This window comes from Ursus arctos, unplaced genomic scaffold (genome assembly GCF_023065955.2).
Source record: "Ursus arctos isolate Adak ecotype North America unplaced genomic scaffold, UrsArc2.0 scaffold_30, whole genome shotgun sequence".
In the NCBI taxonomy this organism is placed as follows: domain Eukaryota; kingdom Metazoa; phylum Chordata; class Mammalia; order Carnivora; family Ursidae; genus Ursus; species Ursus arctos.
In genome coordinates this window covers 4,524,429-4,536,640 of record NW_026622986.1, presented here as the reverse complement: position 1 = coordinate 4,536,640, position 12,212 = coordinate 4,524,429, and the positions used below count along the sequence as shown (strand labels likewise).

Here is a 12,212-nt window from a genome sequence, read left to right as displayed (position 1 = left end):
AAAAAAGTCCTGGTTCACCACATAAGAGTTTTGTTATAAATATACATTTATATTTAATCTCGATTACTCATCACAATCTTACTATAGTAAAAACAGATATAAAAGTGTTGTCAGAATTAAATGTACTAGAAGTGAAGAGAGTAGTTACCCCTACTGACTGAGAGGAAATGTTTCTGGGATACTAGGAGTCCTATTTACTGGGTACATGGGTATGTTCATGTTATGAAAATTCACCTGTATGTTCCTGTGTCAGTGTGTACACTACACTTAAATTTCAGTTTTTTAAAAAATAAAGACTAAATTTAGCCAGGATCTACATCAACAATTCTTTTGGCAAAGGTGTGATGCATTTAAGATCTTTAAGTTCTGAATACCTACTTCAAGAATTTTCATCTATCATATTTGCTCTACCTTTTTTTTCCTGAAGCCATAATACACTTATTTCTAGAATACACTTGATACTGAAAAATTAACATGATTCAATACCGTAATTTCAGCATGATATGCTAATTATGTGCCCAAATGTTCTGTATCACCAAAATTAGGGTCTCGATATATCCACTGCATATACATGTAAACAAAATTGGCTAAAAGGAGTCACACTACAGGACTTACCCTCTTTCCACTTAGGGAAAAAGGATCTGTGTGCGGCAGGGAATACAGACTTTCCCATTTCAATCCATATACAGATTTATATACTGTTTGACACCCTCAGTGAGGATGTAGTTGTATGTTTCTTTTTAATAGAGTCTACCTTAATAAATCTTTTAATTTTTTAACTCACCATGTTTGTGGTCTCAGTTAACCACTGTATAATGTCACTTAACCACCTAAAAGATATTCCTAAATATGCTCTTTTTCTCTTACCTATTCAAATATCTAACCACCCTGGAAATATTTAGGCATTAGGAAGAGCACCCAACCCTCTACGATTCAATTATGATTTGCTTTTAGGCAAGGCACTTTAAAAAACAAAATATGGGAAATAACTGGAGATGGCCAGTTTTAGACGTAAACACTCTCTTCTTCAAAGTCATCTGTTTCCTTAAGTTACTCTTTAGGGAGTCAGGATATAAAAATTCCTCTATTATGAACTTTCCAGTTATAAAAATTCTCAGTCAAAAACTGTTCCAGGGCACAAGTTCTGAACTCTGTTACAACCAAAAGACAGCGTTGGACAGCAGCAAAATCATTTATTTTGGTTCATTTTCTCTATTAAAGGTGCTACCTAGGCTTGGGTTTAATTTTGATTTTAACATTATTAATTCTATTGTGTAGTGGGTCCAAAACAATGAGTTCTACAATGGGGATGTAAAGATTATCCACAGCAGCAGGAAACACACCATCAACCATTTTCTAAGAAAGAAAATTCCCCATTTGGAAAGGAGGAGTAACACTGTATTATTATTATTTCAGGGGTCTTGACACTGGGCTGCAAAATCCAACTTCCTTTCTTCTGTCTCTGCTCCCCCTCAACTCTTGCTGCTAGTCTTTTTCTGTCTGGGCTCTCACCTCCCCCTCCGCCACCCTAGACCCTTATCCTGTGTGCCCTGGTCCTGCTGAGGGCCACTACAGATGACTCTCATTGGAAACGAGAAAAAGAAGGGCACCTGGCTGGCTCAGTCAGTGAAACACGAGACTCCTGATCTCAGGGTTGTGAGTTCAAGCCCCATGTTGGGCGTAGAAACTACTTAAAAATAAAATCTTTAAGACAAACAAACAGGAAAAAAGGGGGGGGGGAAGCAAGGACAGAAAAGAAGCCATGGGAAAAGCAGCACACATTGTATGTTTATGGGTTCTCATATGAAGGTATAGCTTGTAAGAGATTTATATGGATGTGCTTTTAAGTTATGTGTATTACATATAACAGGAAACAAATTTTAAACAGTGCTGGTAAGTTTAAAAAAAAAAAAAAGGAAAGCTTATCTTAAAATTGAAAATGGTACAATGACCCATTAAAGTATTGAGAATAAAAAGCAAAGATCTTTATTGACATTTCTGAAGAAAAAGAATAAACATGCAACATGTAAAAGATGCAATATCTATGAAATCATCAACTAGCAAGCAAGGATATAAAATCACTGGTTAAATGGAAAAACCTTAAAGTGTATAATACAGAATCACAATAATCAAATATTCATCTGATTTAATTTGGAATAGAGTGAAAATGTTACTGATGCTTCAAGCAGAGAAAACTACAGATAAAACCTTTACCAATCTGTACAATCTAAGAAAAAGGTTAATAAGAAGTTCTCCTAAAATTTGTGAGGATCGTCAGAGACGGAGATGACCTACTTCAATATTTTTCAATGTAGTCAAAGCTGGTCTATGTTTGAAAAGATGCCTGACAAAATACATATGAGAAATGAGGACAATGGTACACCTGGTTTTAAAACCTGGTCTTCCTATCTGGGAGAAATACATTCATGAAGGCATTTTAGATTTCTCCTCACTTAATCACTTTAGACTTACCTAAAACCATTTAGAATCTAACTTGCCCTTAAGTAGGAGAGATTCTATATTATACTGCAGGGTTTGGGAATTGTCCTAAAAGGCAGCTTCCAAAAGGCAGAAAACCAGGAATAAAAGTAAACCAAAACAGCCAAAGAACTCCAACCCAGAAAACAATAATGGTAAATCTAGATCTACACCTAGCCTTACTATAGAAAAGCACTTGATAGAAATCCTTAGCAAAGGGTAAATCCCAAACCACCCTAAGCTGTCATAAAGCTTTTTTTAGGAAGTATTACTACTTGTGTTAGGCAGAATTCTAAAAATGCCCTCCTAAGATATCCCACCCTAATACCTGGAACTGCTACTTTACATGGCAAAAGGGACTCGGAGCAAAAATTCAGAATTATGATTACTAATCAGCTGACCCCAATAGGGAGAGTATCCTGGACTCTGCAGGTGGACCTAATCCAATCAAATGAGCCTCTTAAAAGCAGATCCCCATCTGCTTCCAGCCCTCTGTGGCTAACTGCAGAAGGGGAAGTCTGAGAGAGCAAAGGGAGATCTGCCATGCCACTGCTGGCATCGAAGATGGAAGGGAGTCAAATGCAAAAACTGAGATGTAACAAGTCACTGAGAGCAGTTCACAGCCAAGAGACAACAAGAAAATGGAGACCTCAGACCTGTAACTGCAATGAACTGAATTCTCCCAATTAATAGCAATGGGCTCTGAAGAGGACCCTGAGCTCTAGATGAGAGTTAGCCAGCCAACTCCTTCATTTCAGCTTTGTGAGACCCTGAACAGAGAACCCAGTCACACCATGGACCTCTGATCCACAGAACTGTGAGGTAATAAAAGGATGTTTCTCAAAGCCACTAAATTTGTGGTAATTTGTTATGTATTTAAAAACTGATGTATTTTATTGACATTACCTATCAACCAGAATGCCTTGCATTATACCTGGATGCAGTACATTTATGAAGGATGAGTGTTAAGAAACCTGCTTATCAACACAATAAGAGAAGTAGCTAAATATTAATGTTATTTATTTCATCTGTACAGTATGCTTAATAACATTTAGCTGATAGTAGTTATTCACTCACCAAATATTTGCTGAATACCTACATGTGCCAGATGCTGGGAATATAGCAGTGAACAAAATGGATGAGAATCCCTGACCTTATGGAGTTTGTATTTAGTAAAAAATGTTGTGGACAGGGTTCCATAAATTCCGTACTTCCACAAGTTAAACACTTCAACTGACAGACCAAGCTTCCTTAATGCCCACTTCAAGAGTATAAGGAGACAAGCATTTTACTTCAGCATTCTATCCCACAATACGAGTAAGTCATATCCCATCACTAAACCTCGACATCCTCAGCTATAAAATGGGGCTAGTAATACAACTTTTACAATGTCACTGGTAACAAATTAATCACATACATATACATGTTGAAAGAAAAAATTGTGACCCAGAAATATATACACAGCATGATTCAATTTATATAAAGTTCCAAACACAGAAATAACCAATAATTGTTAGGGCTGTATACATAAGCAGTTAAACTATTTAAAAAAAAAAAAAACAAGGAAACAATAGGTGCAAAAGTCACAAGAGTAATTCCCTCCAAGATAAGCAGCGGGCTTGTGAACTGAGACGGACATGTTCCTGCACCTGTGCAGTGATTACACAGGTGTTTGCACTGTAATTATCTGCTCAACCCCACATTTACATCCTATGAACTTTTCCACACATGTACCAGCTAACCCTTGAACAACGAAGGAGGGGTGCCAAACCCCCAACAGAAGGAAATCCACATATAACTTTTGACTTTCCCAAAACTGCACTACTAATAGCCTACTGTTGACTTGACCTTATCTGAAACACAGTTGTTTAACACATATTTTGTATATTATATGTATTTGATACTGTATTCTTACAATAAAGTAAGCTAGAAAAAAGACAATCTTATTTAAATCGTCAGGAAAAGAAAATACATTTTCAATACTGTATTTATTTTTTAAAAAGGGGGAGGAGGGGCGCCTGGATGGACCAGCTGGTCAGACAGCTGGCTCTTCACTTCCACTCAGGTCATGATCTCATGGGTCCTGAGACTGAGCCCCACATCAGGTACGACGCTCAGAAGGGAGTCTGCTTGAGATTCTCTCTCTACTCTCCCTCTGCCTCTGCCCCTTCCCTCCCTAGTTCTCTCTCTCTAAAGCCTCTAAAATATTTTTTTAAAAAATGCACATAAGTGGATACACACACTTCAAACCTGTGTTCAAGGGTCAACCACATTACACTTCACACACCCCAAAAATGCTTTATAAAAGATCAATTACTATCACATATGGTGATACACAATTTGGGGGAGGCTTCCTTTCATTTTCAAAAGATTAAAGTTTTATAGCCTTTTAAATTTCTACCTAAGATATCTAAGGGTCAGAAGTCAAACTTATATTCTTGGGCAAATTAACAGGGAAAAGGATTTTACTTCAGAACAATTAGTAACACAGTCCTTTATTTTCCAAAATAAAATTTAAAGAAATTCCATTCTTAATTTTATTGTTTTTGCAGATATTCTTTATTTTAAAGGGAGGAGAAGAAAATTCATGAACGGTTAACTGGACCATCTTAGATGAATCAAACAGTAAACATCTTAGAAATAACAGTGACCGAAGCGACACTTTCCAGGGAAGTCAGATATTTCCATGACCAACTCCTTCTTTCTCTGTTTATTTTAGTTGAAATAGCCTTAAAACTACCTACGTACTTGTCTAGTGAAGTCTCATTAGCACACAAGTAGCTTTAAAATTTTCCATTTTATTGAAATTCCTATGCGAAAAAGAAAAAGATTCCTATGCAAAAACAATCCATGATGTTCCATTAAAAAATCAGAATAATTCAATAATGAGCTCTTCAAAGGCAGAATCCATATCAATTATCCTCTAGATATACTGGCAAGTATAGGGAATTAGATGTTAGAAATCTCATATTCAAGTCTGTGCTCCTTCAATTACTACCTGCATGACTGAGTATCAATTTCCTCCTTGTTAAATAAAGACAATTATATCTGCCCCACCAATCTGATAGGCTTGTCTGAGGTACCAAATAATATAAAAAATATAAAACACCCTTGCAAACTATGAAGGCTTCCAGAAACATTACCATTATTTTATTTATTTTTAGTGCCTAGAACATAGATAGCCTAACATTCTTAGTAATGACTGCAAATGTAATGAATGAGATGGTTTGCTGTTGGTCTAAAAGAACCTCACCGTTTTTGCATCAACACTCAGCTTAATATAAAAACTGAATTAGGCATTAAGAACAAGTTGAGTCACTGTTATAAAACCCAAGCTTTTCTAAAGAGCATACGCCCAAATAATGAGGGTAGCCGTCCCTTAGACATAGAAGACTGCCAAAGGGCAGCACAGACTTGGAAAAAACTGAATCTCCGCACACATTTTGGTTAATACCTTCACATCCTAATTTCCCTTTCTGGAGAAAGAATCTCTGGTTCCTACAGTATGCATCCAATCCTCCAGGCCTCTAGCCAGGCCCTTGCCATTTGGACCCAGAGACACCCAGACCTCAACCCTACCCCTTCTTTACCCTGAGACAGGACACGTGTGATGTTTCCTGTGGTAAGAGACTGAGACAGTTCAGAAGTCTGCCAGTAAACATGTTCCAATGTACCTATGTTGTCCCCATGCCCACCCAGCCTTGGTCCCTGGTAGACACTGGCAGAGCTGGTGAGCTGGTGAGACTGCCATCCATGGCTTTGCCCCAGGTACCTGTAGCCAAGAGTTCCCAGAGTCCACTTTAACCTCCCAAATACTAAAAAGCTTAAGTATTTCAATATTTGGGGGGGCTTTTTTGGTGCCAGAGTCTATACCCTGAATGCCGGGGTGACAGTGTTTTTTATATGTAAGTAATATATACAGAATGTATATATTAAAAAAAAAGGGGGGGTTGCTGTCATGTAGGAATGCAGTACACTGGAATTCAGACTGTTCCAGAGAAACCACAAATTCGTATTCTCATATAAAATTGCTAATTCACAAATACAGACAACCCAATTAAAAAAATATATTTCTAGCTGTCAAGTCATTAAACTTGCCATTCACTCTCTACCTGAAACATTCTTCCCCCAGGTATCTGTATGACTTGCTCCCTCGCTTTGGTCCAGTCTCTGTTCAAATCACCATCTTCCTCAGAGAGGCCTTCCACAACCATCCCACCTAAGAGAGCCGCATACATACGTACTCCAACCATTCTCCATGCCCTTACCCTGCTTTATTTGTCCCTACAGAGTCTATCACTACCTGCTAGTAGAAGCACTGGCACCAGATTTTTTTAAAATGTCTGTTTCCCTTAGTAGAATGAAGGGAAAGTGGTTTTTTTGTGTACAATTGTATTCCCAAAGCCTCGGGTAGCACCTGACATATACATGAGTGTTCAATAAGTACTGTTAAGTGAAAGGTTCAGATTGTTGACGGACACATACAGGTGAACTTGGAAATGTAAACAATATATGTGAAAGTAGTCACACTAGCATTTCTTCCATTTATATAAGCATAAGCCTATTCTCCCTTTCAACAAGTTTATCAATTTAGGACATTTACCAATGTTCACTGATACAGTTACTGATACAATATCACTATCAATACAAGAACATTTATCAATGCCACTAAAAGGATACGAGAAGCGATCGTTCCATGTTGCTCTTTCAACGTATTCCAACATAACAACTGCTTTGATTGTCGTTAAAAGTTTGTTCCATGTTTCATCAAAATCTACTACTCTTGGTTTCAAAGACATTGTGCAAGTTTAGTGTTGAAATCTGTTAATTAAAAACAATAGTAATGTTAGCATGAATTCTACAAACAAGTTACTTGTTTTTAAAGCATCACATAATTCAACAGCACAATAGACAAAAGGGGTGAGAACAGAACCTGGCACATAGTAAAAACACAATAAACACTGGACACTATCTTTTCATGACGATCCAGACAAGGAATTACATAGAATATTTACATTCATTACAAACTCTAGGAAATGGAAAGCTTTTATTACAAGTTATTTATGATCAAGAGTCGTCGTTTCAAGGATTTAGAAGACTCAATATGTTGAGGGAAAAAAGCTGGAGCCCCATTACCCAAAAAGCTAACTCCCATCATGAGAAATATGCAAAGACACTCAATAAAAAGGTTTTGGCTCCAAATCCTTGTATGTACTCTTTAAACTGGGGAATCAGGTAGTATGTGGGGGAATAGAAGAAGACACAAGGAAGTAAAAGGGTTTATCTTCCCAGAGCATTAGTTTAGGTAAAAGATTAGGGAGGAAATTTACATTTCTATCAAAACAATGAACTGTAGAGTAGAATGCAAAATCCACATGAATCTAAACAGATAAAAAAATTTGTAGATTTCAAAGACTATCAGGGTTGCAGCAGAGAAATGAGGCTCCATCTTAGATTCTCAGAGTATCCAGTCCCACTCCCCTAATGAAAGCATGCCTCTAGCATGAAACCTCTGGTTCTGGAGACCTTGACCAGCCTAGAAGTGAGCTAAAAGATTTCTTTTGCCTAGCAGACAAGCTATATTCTCAAAGTTAGCCGCTGTCTGAAACGAAAGGTTCCTAAGGGTAGAGAAACTTGGCTCAAGTGCTAGATTCCAAATGCTTCTCAATATCACATCAGAAACACAGATTAAAAGAGAATTCTTTTAAAGTTAAATTTAATTGCAGAAGGGAATACTTTTCTGACACGTGTTTTAACATCCTCCCCAAAGTTTTCCAGAATTAGTGGAACTGTGAACACCAACCTAGACTGTAGGCAAGGCCAAATAAGGAGGAAATCCTTTCTCTTGTCTTCTAGTGTGTAGGAAAATTGGGGGTAGGAAAACAATGGGGAGAAGGGGAAGAAGCATAAAGAAAAAAAGGAGACAAGGGGAGGAAAGTGGCCACATACCCCCAGCCCACCAACTGGAGATGGCTCTAAGCCCTTCTTACTTTTCTGTCCTGAGAAGAAAAGAACTCAAGGAGTCCAAGGAGACTTTAAGAAAGAGAAACAAAAGGAATCAGAGAGAAACCAAACAAAATCCAAGAGGGTGTGCCACACTGAATCAACAGTCTTTCCTCAACATACCAGAGACTAACCACCAGGCTTTATTTAAACTTCCAGTACTATCTAGAATGGATGAGCAGTAATCTGTGAGAGTAAGAGTGAGTGAGTGTAGTGTATATGTGTGTGTGTCGTGTATGTGTGCTGTTGAATAGGGATAGGGGAGAAACAGGAAGGGAGGGAGGACCTAAAGCTTTAGCTCTACAAAGGGAAGTAACTTTAACTCCTTCTTATCCTTATTTACCACATCCTATCCAACTGTGTTCCTCAGTATTTCTTAAATTCATCCATTCCTATAATATTTATATAGTACTTACTATGAGCCAAGCACTATTCTAAGTGCTTTATATAAACTCATTTAATTCTCAGAACTATCTGATTAGGTAGGTCCAATTATTCTCTCCATTTTCCAGATAAGAAAACTGAGTCATTGGGTGAGTAAGGAACCTGCTTAAGGTCACAGCACTATTTAATTGTGGTCTCAGAAGGATTCAGACCTGCGCTGCATCCCATGCTCTTAATTGCTATATGCAACTATACTGCCTTACTAACATCTCTGGTGAATCTTAAATACTTGCCAGGCACCATCCTAGCCTCTGAGGGTACAGTGGTCAATAAACAAAATTCATGACCTTCAAGGTTAGAATCTCAGAACTGGCACTCAAAGACAAAAATAACCTACCTAAACCAAAAAATTGACCGAGTCCCTCTTGTACTTAAAGCTGTTTGATATTTTCCACTACAGATAGCACCAAGTTTAAGCTCACTTACAATCGGGCATACTAAGCTTCTATGATTTGACCTTATTAGTATAAGCATCTCTCCAGCTTCCTCTTCTCATGGGACCCCTTCCTTGACATCATAATCCAGTAACTTCTCTCTGCTGAGAGGTCATCAAACTCAACAGGCTGATTCATACACCCAGCCTTTACTCTTTTTGTTTTCTTTACCTAAAATTCTTCTCTTTTTCTTCCTCCCTCTTTCTACTCATTCACCTAACTCTTACTGATATTATAGCCTTGGTCTAGTATATCTGTCTTTAAAAAACTTTCCTGGACCCAGTTAAACCAGGTTAGGTGCTCTATTTTATGTAGCACATGAGAAAATTCTGTACCTACCACCGTTAGAGCACTAACCAACCTGAACTGTAATTATCTGAGTGTTTCTTGAAGATAAGGCCTATTTTGTTACTGTATACCAAAAAGTTGTCAATGTTCCCTTCACAATAGTTTTTTCCCCTTATAAAAATGGTATTATGCCCACTGCTTGTAAATTATTTTAATGGCTACATAGATTGACTTTTACCTTTATTCAAGTTTTGACAGAATTAGAGTGACACTGACTTCTTTGCTGAGACCAACAGGGTTATGGTAGAGTGGGCACATATGCATTGATACTCCATTTTTAGATGGATGGAAAATATGAAAGTCAAGGTGAGAAAAACACTAGGTTAGTGAGACATACTAGAAATTAATGAACCAATAGCTGAAAGTGTGCTGAAATTGTCTCCTAAATTCTCTGCTTCACAACAGAAAACTCATTTAACTAAAAATCTAAGTTCCTTTATCTTATTTAAATTGTTTACATGGTAATTTATTTATGACGAATTTATATTAGAATGATACAGAGCAAATAAAGAAACAGGACCGTGATTACTGCACTATTCTTCTACATCTCCCAAGCTGTCTGGTAACTCGTAAAAATAAATGAGTCTTCTTTATCCCTGTGCTTTACTAAAGACTACATCATGGTCCTATGACTGACATGCTGCCAAGACCATTTCCATCCCCACTTAGATTATGTCCCATTGAGTATTCACAAAGTTCTCACATTACCACCTTAGTTTTTTCTGAGTTCCACCCACGCAATGTTAGGGTTTTGGTTTTGTTTTGTTTTGTTTTTAAGATTTTGGAGAGAGACAGAGAATACAAGCAGGGTGAGCAGCAGGCACAGGGAGAAGCGGGCTCCCCGCTGAGCAAGGAGCCTGATGTGGGACTTGATCCCAGGACCCCGGGATCATGACCTGAGCCAAAGGCAGACGCTTAACCAACTGAGCCACCCAGGTGCCCCAATATTAGGGTTTTTAACACTTAGGCAGTACACAGGTACTATGCCCAAGGCCTGTGAGTGTTATGAACCCTAAAAATAAATCACAGGCTCTAAAAAAAGAAAAAAAAGAAAAAAATTGCAAAGAAATTCATGTGTCATTACATTTCATTTCCAAATAAATTCATTTCCATTTCATTACATTTCCAAATAAATTATGTCAAATTATTTAATTATAATATCTATAAAATTTTCATTACATTTGAAAAGAATTTATAGGCTAGATTTTCTCAGAGAACCATTTCTAAATATGTATGATTATGAACAGTAAATTAAATAATTACAAAAGTAGTTTACATAAACAGTTATCATATGACCCAGAAATTCCACTCCTACATATATACCCAAGAGAAAACATGGCCACACAAAAACTTGCACACAAATGTTCACAGCAACATTATTCGTAAAGGCCAAAAAGCAGAAATTAACTCAAATGTCTATCAACAGATAAATGGATAAATAAAATGCAGTATATCCATACAATGATTATTCCACAACGTAAGAGAATGAAGTACTGAAAGATGTTAAAAATGGATGGACCTCAAAAACATACTAAGTGAATGAAGTTGCTCAAAAAGAGGTCGTCTGAATGCAGTCTATGCTACATATATTATATATTCAAGCATTACTAACCTTCAACCTACAAGTCAGCAAAATCCAGACTGTAGGAAACTACTGGATAATCAGATTTCTTCAATAAACTATGTACACATGTAAGAGAGAAGAGAAAAAGGGAGAGAGAGATATAGAGGGGGAAGTGAAATTAGACAGACTAAAAAGCACATTAATCAATTACAGTATGAACGACCTTGTTTGGATGTAGATTTAAGGTCTTTTGCATTAAATTATGATACCCCTGGAAAAAAAAAATAAAAATAAATAAATAAATAAATTATGATACCCCTGGAAACTTGGACAATGATGGGATATTTGATGACCTTAAATAATTTTTTACTTTTTATAATGATAATTATAAAATAAGAAGTTTTTTTTAAAAAATGAGAGTCCTTATCTATTAGGGTCATATTCCAAAATATTTATGAAGGTAATGAAATGCTAGTTGAGATATGCTTCAAAATTAACAGCTTGCAGGACCCCTGGGTGGCTCAGTTGGTTAAGCGTCTGCCTTTGGCTCAGGTCATGATCCTAGGGTCCTAGGACCAAGTCCTGCAACAAGCTCCTTGCTCAGCAGGGAGCCTGCTTCCCAGTCCTGCTTGCGTGTGTGCGCTCTAACAATAAATAAAATCTTTTAAGCAAAAAAATATTTAAAAATAAAAAAATTTAACAGCTTTCTTATGAACTAATACTTAGAATGAGTGACAAGTACATGTGGGTTTATTACACTACTCATTTGTTTGTATCTATTTGTAATTTTCCAAAAGAAAGGGGTAAAAATCCTTCTTCTCATCATCAACAGTTTCATAAACATGCGTTGAGGGGAGCACATAAAAGAAATAAAAAAACCTAAAAAAGAAAAGAGATAGTAATCTAAGAGGTCTGACATGCTATCAATATGTACCCTAAGA

At 36.9% G+C, this 12,212-nt stretch overlaps 1 protein-coding gene across 6 annotated transcripts in view; it reads right to left on the bottom strand.

Moving 5' to 3' along the window:
* CUL2 (cullin 2) overlaps positions 1-12,212 on the bottom strand; it is a 96,675-nt gene that overhangs the window by 66,700 nt on the left and 17,763 nt on the right. For 3 of the 6 annotated variants that reach the window (XM_026483444.4, XM_026483443.4, XM_048219481.2), the window contains exon 2: positions 7,159-7,299. In XM_026483444.4, the coding sequence (XP_026339229.1) occupies positions 7,159-7,277 (119 nt within the window). In that variant the 5' untranslated portion in view covers positions 7,278-7,299. Of the gene's footprint in view, positions 1-7,158; positions 7,300-8,468; positions 8,512-9,885; positions 10,087-11,319; positions 11,388-12,212 lie in introns of those variants that run through there. The other 3 variants (XM_044378569.3, XM_044378568.3, XM_026483445.4) reach the window with 3 other exon arrangements.